At 40.9% G+C, this 21040-nt stretch overlaps 1 protein-coding gene across 1 annotated transcript in view; it reads left to right on the top strand.

Moving 5' to 3' along the window:
• MYO10 (myosin X) overlaps positions 1-21040 on the top strand; it is a 230000-nt gene that overhangs the window by 186618 nt on the left and 22342 nt on the right. The window contains exons 23-29 of the mRNA XM_044295842.1: positions 603-902; positions 1321-1360; positions 3883-4764; positions 6995-7118; positions 11947-12190; positions 15005-15100; positions 20129-20222. Of these exons, the coding sequence (XP_044151777.1) occupies positions 603-902; positions 1321-1360; positions 3883-4764; positions 6995-7118; positions 11947-12190; positions 15005-15100; positions 20129-20222 (1780 nt within the window). The remainder of the gene's footprint in view (positions 1-602; positions 903-1320; positions 1361-3882; positions 4765-6994; positions 7119-11946; positions 12191-15004; positions 15101-20128; positions 20223-21040) is intronic.

The following is a 21040-nucleotide window of genomic DNA, read 5'->3' as shown; positions in this document are numbered from 1 at the left end:
TACTGAACAATATCAGAGTTTATCCTGAGATTATTATGGAATATTCACCATCACAAATCTTTTCACCATTCACATCATGAGCATTAATAGTATCAGAAAATACCGCCCTGATGCCGCAAAAAATCACCGGCTAACAAAGTGTCATACATTATGTATTAAATCCATAGCAATAGCACGCAGCTGTTTACTTTGTGTGTCTTCAAAAAGTCAATAGTAGCCAGTTCAATAGCTGTTTGCATAATGAGGTAATCCCTTTTCATGTGCATATGAGTCCTGGCTGTACATATAGGCCAATATGTCACCCAGAAAGGCATCCTGCTGGGTGTAATTACTTTTTCTGTAAGCATGGCATATATCACAGCTCATTCTCCCTCTTCCCAAAAAAACCCTCATGTCAGGATACATAAAGATACTGCTGTGTTTAACATCGGCTTAGCCTGGATTCCGACTCTGCAAGGAGCTTGGATGCTTCCTGTTGTGGATGTAATTTATACTGCGGCGGTGACACCTTGACACCCGATAAAACGGAATGCATAAATAGGATGAATTATCTCTTATCGATCCGAGTTTGTGGGACACGCTTCTCTTCTTTCTCTCTATAGAAAGCAGTACAGAAAGGTGCTTCACTGCATTGTTGTAATCCAGAAGAACTACAGGGCTTTCCTGTGGAGGACAAAGTTTTTATGTCTTAGAAAAGCAGCTGTGACCTTCCAGAAGCAGCTGCGTGGGCAGATAGCCCGCCGCACTTACAGGAAGCTCCGGGAGCAGAAACAGAGAGAAGAAGAAGAGAGAAGAAGGGAGGAAGAAGAGCAAAAAAGGCAAGAGGAGGAACGGCTGAGGAAAGAGGTGGAGATGAAGAAAAAGGAAGAGGAGGAAAGACTAAGGAAAGAAGCAGAAGAAAGGTATGGGATGCTGAATACCTAGGAATATCCACCACATGATACTATATGTGTCCATAGTTTATTATTTCATAGCAGCTACATCTACTACTATGTTATATACGGTTATATATTGCTCGAAGGATCATGAGACCAATATCTAGATCATAATATCTATGGTACTGAAAAATTACCAGGATGTTGCTGATATCGCCAATCCATTACAAGTGTGAAATAATCTTAAATCTGTAAATATGCACAGATACAGGCTTTGGAATGACTGATTTAAAGGCATTTCATAGACTTTAATTTGTACAAGATGTCACTGGAAGAAGATCCTTCCTTGCAGAGAACTAGTTGTAAAATCAATGAAAGGACATTGTGTATGCGCCTGGTGTAACGCGGAAGAATGCATCTACTAATCTTGAGTTTCCTCATACAGAGAAAGACAAAGACAAGAGGCAGAACTACTAGCCAAGCAGGTAAGCAATTAGACTAGAGAAGATGCTATGTTTCTGAGTTGCAAGTAATTTGAATATGAATGATGAAAAAAAAAAAAGGAAAACGAATGAAACAATTACTTTTGGTATATTGATCATATATTATACAAATTTGGTATATAATAATAATCCACCATAGAGTGCACATATAACAAGACAAATTGTAGTAACTGATGATAGTGTTTAATCAGTAGCCATGACTCAAGCTTTTAGCGCTGCTAATGTATGGGGGCTTTTTATGTTCATGTTTGTTGCTTAAATTGATGGCAGACACATATATATCTTCTTACAGACCAGATATACATCTGTGGGACGTCTGATTTACCATCATCCCATAAACATGCACTCTAGCCAAACCTTATACTTGACACTTAGCTGAATGGAATCCTGGATTGACCTTTAATGATATGTGATATGTTCCTAAGCAACAGGAAAAAAGCACATAGCAACATACAGTAGCCTCTATGCTATTATTTGCCTAATTCAGTAAATATGCATAATAAAAGGAAGTGCAGAAAGTTCCAACAATGATCTTAAAGCACTTGTAGCAAATGGCCGCATACAGATGTAGCAGAGTTAACAGTCACACTTGGTGAGTTATCACATCTAGTTAACGCATTATGACTATTAACTGTGCTACATCTGAAGATCAAACAAAATAGATTCATTGTTTTTTATTTTTATTAAGGGGGTTGTCTCACTTCAGTAAGTAGCATTTATCATGTAGAGAAAGTACACTTACTAATGTATTGTGATTGTCCATATTGCTTCCTTTGCTGGCTGGATTTATTTTTCCATCACATTATACGCTGCTCGTTTTCATGGTTAGAACCACCCTACAATCCATCAGTGGTGGCCGTGCTCGCACACTGTAGGAAAAAGTGCCAGTCTATGCACACTCCCAAAGTCCTGGTCACCAGACAGGCCAGCACTTTTTCCTACAGAATGCAAGCATGACCAACGCTGCTGGTCATAACCCCTGGAGGCGAGAAATGTATAATGTGATGGAAAAATGAATCCAACCAGCAATGAAAGCAATGTGGACAATCACATACATTAGTAAGTGCCTTGTATTAACTTTATCTACATGATAAATGCCACTTGCTGAAGTGAGACAACCCTTTAATATATCACATATTTTTGCCAAATATTTCTACCTTGATAATATTTTATAATGGTAAGAACGGATGAAGGAGAATGTCCCCAATTATTCAACAACTGTAACTGTGTTTTGGTTAGTAATAATGCTGTCCATGAGACAGGCAGGGGCGTATTTCCCACTAGGCACCAGACGTCCTTTGGAGGGAGGGCACTATGTGCACGGCAAGAGATAGCGGTGAACAGTGCTCCTCTAGTTACTCCCCAAAGTGAGCGCTGATTGGTGGAGCAGTCGAGTGCTCCACTAACTAGCAGCAGACTTTGCTACTCTGCTGAGATCTCGGGAAGCACCACTCCCTCTGCTCTGGCTGATCCTGGACCAATGTGCAGTGAAAGAGCGAAATGTGTAAGTAGTGACTGCTTTACCTCACGTAGCACAATCAGCTGACATATGTCGGCAGTAACTCAGAGCCCGGCTCGCTTGTTAAAAGGGTTTTCCAAGAGTTTTTGAGCAGTGTGGGCCAGACATCCGGGACCTCCGCTGATCAACTGTTTGAGAAGGCAGTGGCACTCTCAGTAGTGCCGCTGCCATCTCCGGCTTTTCCTAGGCATTGTGAAGTCACGCTCATCTGTCACTTGGCCTAGGCGCAGCTCAGCCCATTGAAGTGAATGGGGCTAAGTGCGATACCAAGCACAGCTGATATACAATGTACGGTGCTATGCTTGGTGAGCAGAGAGAAGGCCGCAGAGCTACTGCGAGCACTGCTGCCTTCTCAAACAGCTGATTGGTGGGCATCCCAGTTGTCAGACCCCCACCAATCCAATACTGATGACCTATCCAGAGAAAAACCCCTTTAAAGCTGCAGCAATCATTTCCTTTGTATGGGAACGAATGATCGCTACAGATAAATTTTTAGTTGGCAGCACATCCCTGTCGCCTATCACCCAAAAAACAGGCAAAATGCTTGTTTGTTGCATTATTGGCAGCACATTTAAGGAAATTGCCCCAAAATTCTGCCCATGTAGATGTGACTATAAGCTTATACCTTCTGTAACATTTTCGTCTAGCTGTGAAGTATAGAGTGCTGTTCTAGTACGATCTAGTCTTATCGTGCCATGAGCTGACCTGTGCCTTGTTTGCTTGCCATCAGTTGTGTGTGTTTGATAGTTCTCATGTTCTGTCTTGCGGTCTGTTTCATATTTTTATGAAAGCTGTGTTTGTTCAGCTAATATGTGGATTTATACTCTTCATTGTGTAAAGGAAGTTATTATGATATGATAAAGTGGTGCGTTATACTCTAACTGTGCGAACATTACTTAGGGATTTTCATTCATTACAAAAATAAGAATATTAAACATTGGCATTTATTTGTCCAAATCTAATGTTTTCTTCTACTCAACCGTAGGTTGAAGAAGCAAAAAAACTGGAAGAACTTGCTGCCATGTTGGGAGCTGAAAAAGGGGATAAAGAAAAGCAAGAATTCGAAAAGCAGAAAGAAAACAAACAGGTGGAAGAAATTCTCAGACTGGAGAAAGAAATTGATGACTTGCAGCGCATTAAGGAAAAACAAGAATTATCCTTAACGGAGACATCTTTACAGCGGCTGCAAGAGCTCCGTGATGAAGAGCTGAGACGTCTAGAGGCAGAGGCCTGCAGAGCAGCCCAGGAGTTTCTTGAGTCCTTGAACTTCGATGAGATTGATGAATGTGTCAAGAATATTGAAATGTCCCTGTCTGTAAGTGATGCATTTCCAGAGGATCTCAAATGCATTGCCAGTTGTGACAAACCCACATTTAACTTTAGTCAACCATATCCTGAAGAAGAGGTCGATGAGGGCTTTGAAGCTGATGATGATGCATTTAAGGACTCACCAAATCCAAGTGAACATGATCACTCTGATCAAAGAACAAGTGGTATTAGAACCAGTGATGACTCTTCAGAAGAAGACCCTTATATGAATTATACCCTTGGGCCAGCAGCTGAACCTGGGCCAAACAATATATTACTTCCTCCTGGGCAAGATCTAAAAACCACAAAAAAGGTCACTGGGGGAGAGTCAACATACTGTGTACCAGAAAAGCAACCAGATTGTCTGCAGGGTCTTGAAAATCTCATTATCCCTGATGGAGATTATGACTATGACCAAGATGGGGCAATTACCTCTGGAAGTAGCATGGCATTCTCTAACTCCCATAGCAGCCAATGGTCTCCAGATTATCAGTGCTCCATAGGAACATACAACAGTTCATCAGCATACAGATTTAGCTCAGAAGGAGCTCAGTCATCGGTAAGTTTATTTTTTAAATTCAATTGAACAAGTCAATTTAGTACAATTACAGTTTTCTCTACAGTTGAGTTGTTCTATAGAAAAGACGGGTTAGTATGATATGAACAAAACTACATCATAATACCATGATTTCTACTATCCCGTCATTTTGACAAAAAACTATTGCTTGGCTTAATTGACCAATCTCTAGCACTATTGAAATTCAGAGAGACCTGTCAATCAAACTAAGCAGGGGCAGGAAGAAGCTAGAGGAGAGCTATAGTGAGTGGATACTTCTGTAACCACAGTGTTTCATAGTAATACATTGTTCATTGTAACGAGGGAGCCTGTTGGTTCCTTTTAATAAATTGATAAAAACAGAGCCTTAACAAATATAAAATCTTAGGTTTTTCATTAATATTTAATGACTTCTTAAAGCGGACTTATCTGTTCAATATTAGGTGGGGCGACTTGTGCATATTTGAGAATACAAACTTTGATCTGGAAAATAACGTTATCTGCTTTTACCTTTTCTTAACAGATTGTTGTTCCTTTTTGTGCGTAATGCAAACAGTTTAACCTCCATTGAACAGGAACTCTAAAATGGAAAGAAAGGGGCTACCTACAATTGCTCTGGTGTTTAGCCATTTACAGTTGAAACACCACAGGTTTCAGACAAAGCCATATCGATTGCTTACAACACAAAATGTCACCTCTTGCTGGGTAAACTGGAGGCCTGTTAAATACATGCTATACAAAAGCTGATACAGCTCTCATTATATTAGTCCTCCATGCTGCATGGATTTACCATACAGTGTAGTTTTAGTTTTCTACTTTATAGATTGGGGATGTTTAAAGGGAATGGCCACTTTCTGGCTACTTGTGACCAATGGGTATGCAGGGTTACTAAACAGAATTTTCTTTTTTTTTTCTGGACAACTTATCCCACACAGCTAAAAATTTTACTAATAAATTAAAAAACCATAATGATCAGACATTTATACAACATACTGTGTATGACATAAATGTCCAGGTAAGAATAACCCTCTGACCCTGTCCATTTTTCTCACCACTTTGAAAAAGCGGCAAGAAGGAGAAAAAGTCTAAAATTTTAGTGCAAATATGGTGTGTGCCAAAATGTGAAAACTTTTTATACTATTTAACTAGTGTAAAATGTTCAATACATTTTCATAGAGTCTTCCATTCATCTGGTCACCAAGACTCATGCTTAAAGGGGTTGTCCGTGTTCAGAGCTGAACCTGGACATATACCCTTCTTCCCCCACTCCGCCCCTCTGACAAGAGCATTAAAGCACTTCATGCACCAATGCTCTCCCGTGCCTTGCACTGATTTGTGCAGGGCAAAGTCTTTTTTTTGGAGATCCGGTGACGTACCGGTCTCTCCATGGGGAAAGCTAGGAGGAGGCTTCCACCTAGCAGTAAGCCCCGTGACGTCACCGACACGTCACTAATGGGCAGGATTTAGCTCTGCCCTAGTCTGAAAAATGGGTAGGGCAACGCTAAAGCCTGCCCATCAGTGTCAGTGACATCACCTGGAACACTGCAAAGCAGAAGCCTCTACCTAGCAGTGTAAAAATGTAAACAAAAAAGTCCTCCGATGCTCATGTCAGAGGGGCTGAGTGGGGGAAGAAGGGGATATGTCCAGGTTCAGGGACAACCCCATTTAATATATGTAGTCCTGTGTGTTTTTGCCTTATCCTTAAACACTGTCTTGGAATTTTATTTTACAAGTACATCAAGACTCTAAGAATGTTGCAGGTCTGGAAAATGGTGGCATTAGATGTTAAAGGGTTCCTAGAGTGTTTATGTTTATCCCTTCACAAGTTATGGTAGACCTTTTTGTGACCATCTATGTTTCAGAAAGCATTTTGTGCTGATGGCTTCTTAATGGTTGGACCCTGACTTTATAGTTTTTGTATTTTCCATGTCAGTTAGGTCTCTTTACCTTAGGTAAAATATTGCTACATGATCTCTATTATTTACTATCATTAGCAAAACTTGCTTGAAAATAATGCATTTACATTACAGGGCTCTTCCAGGCTATAGATATTGATGACCTATCCTCAAGATTTCCTATATACTGTGTATATGTGATCATTTGTGCTCACTGCTACAGTATTACATTTTCAGTGGTATAGTACTGCTAAAATGAAGAAAAAAAAGCACCCAAATTCTAAAAAGAAATGTTATTTTCTCTGAATATTGACTTTAAAAAACTTTGGTACTTGCAGTTTGAAGATAGTGAAGAAGACTTTGATTCAAGATTTGACACAGATGATGAACTTTCCTACAGGCGGGATTCTGTCTACAGTTGTGTTACACTGCCTTATTTCCACAGTTTTCTTTATATGAAGGGTAAGCTATTGTAAACCAAAGTATGACAGTATTATACGTTGTATATGACCCCTTACTAGTCTTGATGTGTGATCTGATCTGTGTATGACATGCTGTGCATCTACAATAGTTGCAGTGCATGTTGTCTGTAGCTACAGTCTGATCTTCAGCTTCATAGACCATGAATATTGTATACAGACATAATATGACTTACTGGTTCTGTAGTGTACATCATAATCACATGTTGTATCACCAGTATTAGCCTACAAAATACAGGCTGCAGAGTAACAGTGGACACTGATCACCATGAAATGCAGTTCAGTCTGCAAATACCATATTATAGAGCAGGAGGAGCTGAGCAGATTGATGAATTTTGTGGGAAAAGATTCAGTGGAACTTGTATTTTATTGCATTTGAATCCATGCACATTCTTCGCTTAGGAGTCCAGTGGGACGTCTTATCAGTAATTGACAGCTACTTTTGTATGCACTGCCATACAGGGAATGTTGTCAATCACTGATAAGAACCACCCACTGGACTCCCAAGCACAGAATGTTTCCCACAAAACGATATATATCTACTCATGTTACTTGCAACTCTGCTCAATGTGATAGGTTCCCATTACATTTGTTAACATAAAAGTTTTAAGGTTAACTCAATCCACAGTCTAACAGATAATGTGAGCATTCTGCATACATGTTGGGCTGCTAATGACATGTGCCTATTAGAGTAAATATATACAGCGTGATGATTTCTGCTGTCTTTGACTTGTGGGATGGACACGTCTTGCTATGATGAGAGGTGGAAGAACCCATGCTCGGGCACATGTGCAGACCGTGAAACCACAATGAGGTCATGCAGAGGGGCTCTATTGAAGTGTAGTTGATATTTCATAGCGTCAAATTAAAGGTTTTGATTGGTGGGGGTCCAAGTGGTGAAACCACACAGATCGCTAAAATGAGGAGAATGAAGATCTCACAACGAGCTCTCTCCTCGCTGCAGGAGATGGGCTCATAGACTTTCTATTGAGAATATCTTCACCAACAAGTAGAGACAGCATTCTGTGTGAGCGTTTCTTTCCCCTCGTTCTAATGATCGGTGGGGGTCTCAGTGACCAGACCCCCACTGATCAAAACCTTTGATATGTCCCTTTTGCATATCAAAAGTTCTTTTTTAGAATACAGGGACACAAAACTGTATGTTTTTAAAGACACAGTAACTCCATTTCTACAATAATCACTGTTTTTTTTAAGGGCTAAAAGGTATAGCAACATTTACTTGTAGATTTCCTTGTAAATCTTTACTGCAATTATAAATATAGATTGAGATATGCAACATTTTTTATTTTATTTTAATTTCACAAAATTCTGCACTCTTAATGTGTTTTATTCAGATTTAAAGGTGCACAGGGAACGTATGAATTGAAGAACATATAGATTATAGACAGAGCCTTCAGATTAGCGTACACTTGTCACTTGTGAGAGATTACCAAACATAGACACCCATCACAGAACAAAACACCTTAGTAAATACAGGTATTGTAATGTGGATCTAGAATTGAGCGAGCAAATATAGTATGCTCTTGTCATTGACGTCAATCGAGCAGGAGTCGACCATGTCTGCCTTTAGGGTAATCTTTAAGTACGGGTTGTCAAACAAGTTTTTTCCGTTGTTGAAAGAACCTTAAGTCTCAATAAAAAGTATTTTTCCATATTTAGTGATGACCATACAGGGATTATAACATTACATACCTAGCCTCCATCATGCAACAGATGTTTCTGCAGGATTTTCATGGGTGTTATACACTTGTCATAAATTGTAATAAAATTTGTTAAAACTTATTTCAGTATTTAGATAGACAAACCTCAAAATTCTGATGGCTAAAAAGAGAGACAGTCAAGATTTAAAGTGTTAAAGTTTCTCTGCAGTTATCCACAGTTTCTCAATTTCCTCAGTGTGATACGGGGGTTCAGGAAGCTGAGATAGGAGATGCTGTCTGGTCTGAGCTGTGCACTATGAAGCTGTTTTAGTTTTTCTTGTGCCTGTTGCTTGAAAAAAATATTGTACTCACTCATGATTTTCTTTCACAGTATAAACATATGGTAGCTCAAAAGGGTCAAAAATGTTCCTTTTTGGTCTAATTATCCCCGTAAGGCTAGGGATGAAAGTCATCAGGGATTCGGGGTTCATTCTATGTCCAGGCAATCAATTCCACAGTTTTCGGGACCAGTTGGTATAGGATTAGAAGAACATAGCTCTTTCTTTCAAAACAGTCACATCTGTCCACAGGTTGGGTGTGGTATTGCAGCTCAATCACATACACTTTAAAGGTGTTTTCCACCAGATTGGTGTGTGTCCAACCCCTGGCATCCCCACGATAAACTATTTTTCGGCAGCCTTTGAAGTGAATGGGAGATGAGCTGCAGTATGCCAGCATTGCCACTACACATTGAATGCAAGTTTCTGCTTCTGGATCCATCCACTGCTCTGTTTCCGTTGGCTGCCGAAAACAGCTGATCAGTGGTGGTGTGGGGTTTCATATCAATCTGATATTGACGACTTATCCTGAGGATTGGTCATCAATGTCTAAAGAGTGGAAAACCCCTTTTGGCAATACTTATTAAATACCTTGTTAGAAGTAAGTCTGCACACTTGTTTGAAAACTGGTGCTCATGAAGGACTTGTCAGTCATCAAATTCACTATAAAAGTTCACAGCACTCCACAATTGTGATGCAATTAGTTCATATTTTTATGAAAGTGATCATAAATCCAGGTGAAGATCCAAGTACTTACCGTACATGAAATATGTCATAGAACATATCCACTGAATCTGCCAAACTTGACATTTCGGTTCTTTACAGACCCTCCTCAACGGTTAATCTTTCCATGAGACAGAGGAAGCATGACAGGACCAGCAATCATTTATCGAGCATGAAAATGCGCTTAAGTCCAATGACTTTTGTAGACTTGTAAACTCTTCAACTGTAGTACCTCCTCCAGACATGATACCCCAGTGTCACAGGTATACTGGGATTTCACATCTGGAGTAGATGCCACAGTTCAATGAAAAGTTTAAATGTGCATTTTCCTGCTCGATAAATGATTTCTGCTCCTGCCATGAGATCATCTTCCTCTGCCTCAAAGAAAGATTAAACATTGAGGAAGATCTGTAAAGGACCAAAACCTCCACTTTGGCATATTCAGTGGCTATCTTCTATAACATATTGTATGCACCTGGATCTTTGCTTGTATCTGTGATCACTCGCATTCAAATATGAATTAGTTGTATCACAATTGTGAAATGCTGTGGATTTGTATATTGCAATCTTTAAATAGCTGTCAGCTGAATGGTCATTTGGCCAACCAATATCCCCCCGACAGCCCCATACACATGCATGCTTGGTTCTGCTGAGAGTGCTCATGTTCTGAATGGGGAGAAAGGCGCTGGTGTACTCCCTTGGTTACATTTTATCTGCTCAAGAACAAAAGGATCATCCATGTTAAAATCCAACAACTGCATCCTTCTTTCCCCTGACATTTGTCTTCAGGTGAAAGTTGTCAGATCCCATACACATTAGATGGTCAGCTGGTTCTCTGAGTGTAATCTACTGTGAATAACAAGCTTTAAAGAGCAATCCTTGGTGGAATTTTTGGAACACTCAGGGGAGTGCATTTACTAAAGACTGACATTCCACACACCAGTGTAAGATGCAACCAATATATTAATAAATTTGTTACATCCGTGATGTTCATGCACCAGAAACTGAAACCTACTCCAGCTAGATGCTGATGTAGATTTCAGTTATAATTTGGGCCAATTCTCTGGTGTAAATTATAGTAAATGTGTTGGGCTGTGATCAGTGTTGGACTGGGGTGCCTAGGGCCCACCAGTAAAATTTATTTTGGGGGCCCACCGTACGGATACATTCAAATATTACCTGCTCACATAGCAGCAAGATGCTACCAGATGATTGAATATGGGAGTCCCTGTAGCAACTTTAAGAAGGTAGGTCCTGGGGAAGAGAGGATCCTGTCTAGCTTTCCTCTTGACCTAGAAGTCACCTCAGCTACCTGATCGTGTCTATAATAATAAACTGGGTAGTTTCTTTAATAATCTAACAGGTTTCTTATATGAACATAGGCATGCTGAGGTGCTGTACATTGAATATATGTATGTAGTGCAGTAAGTCTGCTGTGTTATGTGCCACTTGTGCAGGGGGTTGGAGACTAGGGGCCCACTGGGGGATTCACCTGTACCCCTGCGGGCCAGTCTGAGCCTGGCTGTCATGGCCCTGCCACTTCCAGGTAAGCTCCACCCAATTTTTTAAAAAGTGGCAAAAGCAGCAGAGAAAGGCAAAAAGTAAAAAAAAACTGTGCAAAAATTTGTGACTATGGTACATCATAAAACTGGCATACAGCCTTTGTAAATGACCCATATAAACCTATACCTGACATGAGAATATTTAGGTAAGTGAAGTTTGTAAGTGAGAAAAACAGAGCAGAGACATGTGAGAGAAAGGAGGGACAGTTGGTGGAGTGATATCTGCTCGGCATAGCCTATATGTGTAATACAGTATCTCCAACAGAATATGAAGTCCAAAGACTGAGAGATTTAATACAGGCTACTACTCACTTTCTATTAACAGACGTGCGAAATGGAATTTAATTTTATTTCTGCCTAAACATGTATACAATTCTCTAAGCCTCTCTTTTCAGACTGATTTAGTTCCAGTATAACAGCATTGCTTTTGCATATCATCATGTACAATTGTACTTAATGTAATTATAATGGCTTTTCTACCACAGCTAAGTATTTAATAATCAGGTCTTCCATTGGTCTTTTGGTAGGTGGGATGATGAATACATGGAAGAAGCGTTGGTGTGTCTTAAAAGATGAAACCTTCCTTTGGTTCAGGTCCAAGCAAGAAGCATTGAAGCAAGGCTGGCTTTATAAAAAAGGTGGAGGCTCATCTACTCTGTCGAGAAGGAACTGGAAGAAGCGATGGTTTGTTCTCCGGCAATCCAAGTTGATGTACTTTGAAAATGACAGTGAGGAAAAACTAAAAGGAACTATTGAACTCCGAGACGCTAAGTAAGTTTTTACATCTGAGGTACATCCTTGGGCATGCTTATAAGATAGCTATGGACCAGTGTTATCTTCAAACCTGCTCTTTCAAAATGAGCAATGGAGGCAGGTTAAATTAAGAATAAATCAGTGGAAGGCCATCTTTTGAAAAACCTATACATCCCCATTAAACCACTCTAGACCACTAGGGATGCTACGTGGATAACAATTGACAATCCCTAAACCACCCTGTGTAATAATGTGTAAAGCAGTAAACTCACTAACAAAAAGAAATAACACATCCAGATAGAAATGTCTGATTGCTGAAAAACTCTGCATGAAGTTATGTAAATGATTACAAAATTGTAAATGAGGTCTCATTAGACAATGGGTCTTGCCATGAGAGGACATAAAAGTGCTTCCCTTAAAAAAGCTTTCAGAGGCTGCTTTTGGCTGTGTACCTCTTGGTGAGATATCATTGTGTTCTACACATGCGTCCATGATGCAGTCAAAGACATTTTCCTCAGCTGACAGACTTTCAGAGGGGGCTCATCACTGGACTGAGAGAAGCAGGATGGTTGTTTTGATGAATTGTCCACCATCTATCCCATTTTGACCTAGCTGTTAGGAGGTTTGGGAGCAGTGGTTATGTGAGAGCGCGCATACATGGTGTACAGGCTCCAGATGGCCCAGACAGACCATCAGTAGAGAAGATTGTTTGATCCGTTGATAAGCACAAGCAGCTCCCATGGTTTCATTGTCTACCATCCAGACACAGGTGGCACCTTCATTACACAGCCATTTCTGCATGGACCATTTCCACATCACCCATTACTTGTCATGCCATTGACAGCCGACCACCATCACCTTCATTTACAATGGTTTATTAATATAACAAAACAATAGCAAAAGACAGGTGCACTCTGCAGTCTCACTAAACCCTCAAACTGATTTTAAAATTGAGAGATTAGTCAACATGTCCTACAGTGTAGAACATGTCTAAGCCCGGGCACCACGCCAAGGTTTCTCAAGTAGCCCGGGACCTAACGCTCTCCTACCTGAGCCGTATGGGCAATACCAGGAGCCAGTGGGCAAATTACAGGAGCATGAGGCCGACTCACCAGTTACCTCCACAGCTCACCAGTTACCTCCAGCATGTAACCATGCTTGCAATGGGAGGAGGGAGGAGTCTGCGAGTCCCACTCAAGGCTGGCTGATATGGCCCAAGCCTCACAGGTGCACCTAAATGTGGCCTGTAGATGGAAAACAGGCACATTTAAATTGGAGTTTATACACCTCCAGGAATCTATATATACAAACTAAAAAGACAGGGTGGCATTAGCAGGAGGTGCTCAAACCCACATGCAGTCGTGCATATACAGGGGAGCAAATCCTGCACTTGTGGCCCGTTGCTAATGGCGATTCCCAGCAAAATGCATACGGTGGAGGATGCCCGCGGCGAACCACAAGTACCACAATAGACATCTCACACAAGGTAACAAGTGCGTATGTCATAATCAATATAACAATATAACAAAACAATATCAAAAGACAGGTGCACTCTGCAGTCTCACTAAACCCTCAAACTGATTTTAAAATTGAGACATTAGTCAACATGTCCTACAGTGTAGAACATGTCTAAGCCCGGGAACCACGCCAAGGTTTCAATGAAAATAAAAATAAAAATCTTCCCCATATGTTTGGTATTGCCATGTCCGTAATGACCCAGACTACATAAATATCATGTAAATTATCCCTTACTGTGAACGCCGAAAAAGAAAATACTGAATTGCTCATTTATTCTTAGTTGCCACTGAAAAAACGTAATAACAAGCGATAAAAAAGCGCCATTTACTCCAAAATGATACCAATGAAAAATAAAACTCGTCCCCCATAAATCAAGCCCTCAAGCAACTCCATATAAAGAAAAATAAAAAAGTTGTGGGTCTTGGGAAGTGGCAATGCAAAAACATTTTTTTCTAAAAAAAAAAAAAAAAAAAGGGGGGTTTTATTGCAAAAAAGTAGTTAAACTTAAAAAAAACTATATGTATTTGGAATTACTGTAATTGTACTGACCCAGAGAATAAAGTTATTATGTTAATTATACCGAAAAATTAACGCTGTAAAATTTATAACGTAAAAACGCAGTGGCATTATTGCTGTTTTTCCCATCTCCCTCCCAGAAAGAGTTAATAAAAGTTAATCAGAAAGTTATGTGTACCCCAATATGGCGCCATTAAAGACGACAACTTGTCCCGCAAAAAACAAGGCCTCATAAAGCTATATAGACTGAATAATTTAAAAGTTATAGCTCTTGGAACGCGATGATGAAAAATGGAAGAAAAACGCTTGGTCAGTAAGGCCCAAACCAGGCTGGTCACTAAGGGGTTAAAGAGGTTGTCCGAGCTTTTTCATATTGATAACCTATCCTCAGTATAGGTCATCAATATCAGATCGGCGGGGTGTCCAACACCTGGCACCCCTGCTGATCAGCTGTTTGAGGGGACTGCGCCCACAGTGTTCATTTGCCATCTCCAGTCTCTCTCCCTGTTCAGCACTGCTGTCCAATACAGCGGAGAGCAGGAAGAGAGATGGCATGTGCACACAGCTCGCACCGTCTCTTTAAACAGCTGATCGGCAGGGGTGCTGGGTGTCGGACCCCTGCCCATCTGATACTGATGACCTATCCTGAGGGTAGGTCATCAATATAAAAAAGCCCGGACAACCTCTTTAATATTTCCAAAGTCTGCTGCTTTGCAGACAGAGAACATCTTTATAAAATTGTTACTTGAAAATGTATGCAACAATCAAACTAAATTATTTTACACATTACTCTTACAGAGAGATCATCGACAACACAGGCAAAGAGAACGGCATTGACATAGTAGTGGAAAATCGAACTTACCACTTAATTGCAGAATCCCCAGAAGATGCAAGGTAAGAACATTTTTCACACATCAATGTTCCATGGCTCTTTTACTTCTTGCAGGCCCACCGCTCGTCAGCCATTATCTGGCGATACAAAGGTGCTGCCGATTACCTGATGAACAAGTGAAATGCTCATTTGTCTGGTAATATGCTTGTTTGTGTGGACACCAAAATCATTGTTTACCGGCAGCAGGCCATGTCATCTAAACACAATCTGCTTTTGGCAAACCACGAGACTGTATGGGAGTGAGCGATGGCATTAGAGATCGCTCCTCTCCATACTGTAGAGGAGATCACTGCATGTAAATGCTGCAGTCTCCTTCACTGGTGAGCAGACGCTTGATGGAAAGGAATGGTTCCTTCTTGACAATCACCTGCTAAATTGTCCTGTGTAAAGGGACCTTAAGGCCCCTTGCAGATGAGCGTTCCTCCCGCAGCGAGTCCGCATCTCAGCACCCGGACTGACCTCCCAGCACTGACAGATTCACATAGCATTATATTGATTTATGATGCTATGTAACCCTTACAGTTCTGGAATGTATTGGATAAGACTGGCAGCATTATGCCAGTGTTATCCAGTACATTCCAGAACTGTAAGGGTTACATAGCATCATAAATCAATATAATGCTGTGTGACCCCCGGCAGCGATGGTAGGTCAGGCCAGGTGCTGCGATGGGGACTCGCTGCAGGAGGAACGCTCGTCTGCAAGGGGCCTAAGACTGGCGTGGGAGAGTGTAGCTGGAAGGGACATCAGAAAGAACGATCAAAGCCTGATTCTACCTGTAAGGAACTCCAAATCGACAATGTAGCAAGTCAGTCACCTCATTTAAGGACCTTTTAGATGGACAGAAAAACATCTAAATTGACATTTGTTTTCATTATTCTCGGCAACATAAAAGATGCGATCAGCCAACAGTGAGGAAACACTCATTTGTCGGCTGACCGCTTGCCACATTTACACAGGGCAATGACTGGCAAAGATCATTCACAATTATCTGTTCAAGTAACATTTTGATACTTTTCTTCAAGTTATCATTCCTCAGTGAACAGTGAGCGATATGTGCTCTGATTGTCACTTTTGGGGTTGTTTCTTTTTATTTCAACTGAAGACCGAGAATAGAAACAGTTTTATATCTAATCACATCGAATAATGACCCAGGTGTTTACTGGAGTCTGGATCTCCGCATTCTTGGTATATTTGGTGGTAGTGAATATGTGATGTGTATGTAGATAGATACTGTACATAAGCGCATTTAGGAACATTGAGCCTCTTATGTTCTGCTTGGGTCAGACTTTTAAAAGGCTTGCCATTTATGTCTAAAAAGTCATCCAAAAAATGAACTTTTGCTCTTTTTATGGCATACACCACTGTCTTTTTCTAAAATGAGGAATACTATTGTTGGGTAGGGTAATTGGCACCAGTATTAAACAGGCAGGTCATCACTAAAAAAAAACGTTTCTATAAACGTCAGCCCGACAAATTGCCTGGTGTAATACAGGCTTTAGCAAATCAGATTCTTAGACTTTTAGCCACAAACATGATTTTTATGCATTTAAAAAAAAAAAAAAAAAAAAATCAAAATATTTGTGTAATGTGTTTTTTTTCATAATTAGGGAAATTTAGTTTGTTAGTCAAAAGTGTGAAAAATTTCCTGGCAGCAACAGGCTTAAAGGAAACCTGTCACCATGATTTTGCACATAGAGCTGGGGACATGGGCTGCTAGATGGCCACTAGCACATCTGCAGTACCCAGGTCCCATAGCTCTCTGCGCTTTTATTGTGTTAAAAAACAGTTTTGAGTGATATGCAAATTACCTGATATGTGTCCTGTTTCCGGAGATGAGCCCAGCACCGCCCCGCGTCCTCCGAATCTCCTCCTTGCCGGATGACGTCACAGAGCTGGAGCGCCGAAATCTCGCGATGCGCGAGCTAGCGCATGCGCAGTGTCGGCATCATGTTTATTCCCTGTACTGGCATCAGCACAGGAAACGAACTACGCATGCGCTAGCTCGCGCATTGCGAGATTTCGGCACTCCAGCTCTGTGACGTCAGCCAGCAAGGAGGAGATTCGAAGGACGCGGGGTGGTGCTGGGCTCCTTTCCGCTTGACTCATCTCCGGCTACAGGACTCATATCAGGTAATTTGCATATCACTCAAAACGGTTTTTTAACACAATAAAAGCGCAGAGAGCTATGGGACCTGGGTACTGCAGATGTGCTAGCGGTGATCTAGCAGCCCATGTCCCCAGCTCTATGCACAAAATCATGGTGACAGGTTTCCTTTAATGTTTGTCATAAAAATATTGTTCTAAACTTGATATAATACAGTGCATACGATTTTGTGAACAGCCAACGTTATACAGCACAGTTAGAAAGTTTTGCAGAATTCCTCTTGAAGTAAGAGCTCCACCTGCTGTTAACATGCTCAAATTTGCATTTCCATAACTTTCTGTTATCTTGCACATGACAGATATTTTTTTTCCGAGTGGCATCCGTTTTTATAACAGATGTCACTGGCATAGCAATTGAACCAATGCACTTTAATAGCATAATGTACACCAGTTATTTTAACAGATCCGTTTATCTGTTCCGATATTTTTGGACCATGTCCTATTCATGTCTGTTTTTACTGATCCAAGCCATCCATTAAAGATCAGTGAAAAACTGAATACACTCAGATGCAACTCGGAGGCAGGCAAAACGGATACAGATCGGATCAAAAACCGAAACGGAAAACCATGTTAGTCGTGTCCTAAGGAATTGAGAACATATTTTGCATACAAAATAAGTAGCACTTATTTTAAATATCAGCAATTTATAATTGATTTGATTGGTGAACTACACGAAAGCTAACATCAATTTACTACATTGATAGTAAGTAGAATATTAACTCATTTTGCATCGATAGTAATCCAGAGTTTAAGTCTAGGGTTATGTTACAGTCAACACACAAGAAGATGTTTCTCCATAACCGAAAGCTGACATAATAAAAGTTATTTGATGTTGCTTTCAGTTGTGTAAGGCCTGATTCGGATATTTCAGAATATGTATTTCAAAATGTATTAAGAGTATTTTCTGTCTGTCTGCTACCCGTGTCTGCAACGGACAGCACTTGGACCCATACTGGTCAAGTCACATCTCTTTCTTTCCAAGTGGACCGAGGGTAGCACTGGGAAACTGAGGACATGCACTATTCTGGTTCGTGTCTCATGAAACACTGACCTGGAGTCCATTGGAGACAGTTGTCTCTGGCAGTTAGCAGGTCCATGTCCTACCCATTAATATGCACTGAATGTTTTGGCCATAATAGAAAATTTTCAATACAGCTATCTGAATCCAGCCTTGGTCAATTACAGCACTTTCACAGATCACTGCCAAGTTATGTGGCTTTTAGATTTTCACGACTAAAGTCGAGAGGAACAGTGTTTCCCATATAAGAGTGGAGAACTTCTTTCAGGTGGGGTCATTTATCAAGGACACATTACATGTAATACAAAACTTAAGTAGAAGCCAGCACGTACTAATGTTGGCCTTATCTGTTTTGTGACCCATCGCTAACTTTTCCAAAACACTGGTGGAGATAGATCACGATTTCTGTGTTTCCAGTAAACAAATGGAGCAACTCCTAAATCAGCACGTATTCAGCAGTTACTTCATCAGTCTTATGCTCTAGTGCAACTGAAGTTGGAAAAAAGAATTGCATAAAATGCATGTTTCTTGTATAAAAGCCATGGCTAGTTCTTGTCGTGTGGTGGGAAACAAAGAGGCTGAAGGTGGGCTCTTAACTAGGCAACAGTCAGTTTACTTCAGATAAATGGCTTACAGTTTCTTATCAGGAGGCCTGAGGTACAGCTCTTTGGTGTGTAGGAGGGGTGGGTACAGCACAGCCCTGCGGTTCATCTACTCTGGCAACTGATCAACCCTGATACTCTAGGTAATGCTTGGCTTGGCCTCGGTGCCTTGCATCTCATATAGGCTTCTGCTGCACCGGCTCATCTCCTGATAGGCTGGGCTAGGTCACTCACCAGTGCTTTATGTGCCTGCAGCTTGGTCCTACTTGCCAAATGAACCTAACTCTACACTTGGTGAAAATGGGGCTGTATATCTAGCCATCGCCCAGATTCCTCCCAGGTGGGTCATTCTGTCATCTGACATGTGTGCCCAAACAGTATTTTCCCCATATTGAGGCAATAATTCCTCAATATGGCAATCGCTTCTCCACCTCCTTACATTTGTATTGATCAAGATCCTTGCGTCCTTGTCTTCCTCCTTTGCCTAGTCCCAGACTTTTTAAAGTCTGTCTCTAAGTGAGCAAAATAATGGGGTAGACTGAAGGGATTAACAAGTGACAGTAGGATCAGACTACACACAGGGTTTATTTTGTTGTCTGTAACCATGGAAACAAATAGGTCTGTGTGGGAGATGTAAGCAAAAACAGGAGAAGGCTACTTTCACACTTGCGTTTTGCTTTCCATTTGTGAGATCCGTCATGGGCTCTCACAAGTGGTCCAAAACGGATCAGTTCTGGTCTAATGCATTCTGAATGGAAAAGGACCCTCAGAATGCCTCAGTTTGCCTCCGTTCAGTCTCCATTTCGCTCTGGAGGCGGACACCAAAACACTGCCTGCAGCGTTTTGCTGTCCGCTTGATGAAACTGAGCCAAGAACTGACACAATCTGGCTGACTTTCAATGGAGTTCATGACAGATCCGTCTTGGCTATGTTACAGATAATACAAACGGATCCGTTCATGACTGATGCATGCGATTGTATTATTGTAACGGATCAGTTTTTGCAGATCCATGACGGATCCGCCCAAAATGCGAGTGTGAAAGTAGCCTAAAGCAGTATTTAATCAAAAATAGCTGAAAGTTGCTAAAGTTTTCAACTTACATGCGTGGCTGTAATTACATGGTTAATTTGTATATACTTTATGGAATCTGTAAATTAAAAAATAACTAATTGGACTATTTTGCTTCCAAAGCCTATGTTATAGTGAAAGCTTCTGAACTATGTGCTATGTGTGTTCTTCCTACAGTCAGTGGTTCAGTGTTATGAGCCAGGTTCAGTCATCCACAGAGCAGGAAATTCGGGAGATGCACGATGAGCAAGCAAATCCACAAAATGCTGTGGTAAGTGCAAATCCATTCATCACTCAGCACAGTGTATTATTCAGTGATTATTGTAATCCTACTAAGGCAACATATGTCTGTCTGTAATGCATTACTTTGTACAGAGCAGTTAGGTTAAGGATGAATCTGCTCCTGTATAATACATTGTACCAGAAATGCAGAATGAAAATATTATCTGAATCTAATAAGGATAACATAACTTATCACAGTGAACTGTCATTGCTCGGGCGCCGGACTGTGCATATTTGTGATCCGAGCGCCATGGACTCATCTAATACTGATGGCCTATCCTACTCTAGTATTGATAAAACTGGTTGATAGGTATTGTCATTGATTTATCTGAGAAATTTAAACTATGTTTGGACACTACATTGTTGCCACCACACGAAATGATGTATGCTCAATATGTAAGCAGCTGTATGTCCATTTTGAACTAAAGGAGCGTGAACATATACTAGCAAAACATATGCCAAAAGGACTATGCTTGGCAGGATTAAGGAGTTGTCCAGTCTTGGAGCCAACTACTGCTCTGATCCATACCTGTGCCCCTGAACATAAAAGAAAGTAAGACTCACCCTCACCCATCCACTGCCTCGCCGCTGCTCTGCTCCCACTGAAGCCTGTGATTGGCCGCAGTGGTCATGAGACTAAGCTACTTCCTGGTCAGGAGTGGAGCAGCAGTGGGACGGCGAGCAGGTGAATCTTACTTTTTATATGTTATGGGGCAAAGGTCTGGATCAAAAAGTTTGCCTGCTCCAAAGGCGGACAAACACAACTTTTTATGCTTAATATCCTTTATCTGCTGCAAATATCTCAAA

The sequence above is a fragment of the Bufo gargarizans genome, chromosome 5 (genome assembly GCF_014858855.1).
Source record: "Bufo gargarizans isolate SCDJY-AF-19 chromosome 5, ASM1485885v1, whole genome shotgun sequence".
NCBI classification, from domain to species: Eukaryota; Metazoa; Chordata; class Amphibia; order Anura; family Bufonidae; genus Bufo; species Bufo gargarizans.
Note: the sequence above shows the minus strand (reverse complement) of the source record. Positions and strands in the feature narration are given on the sequence as shown.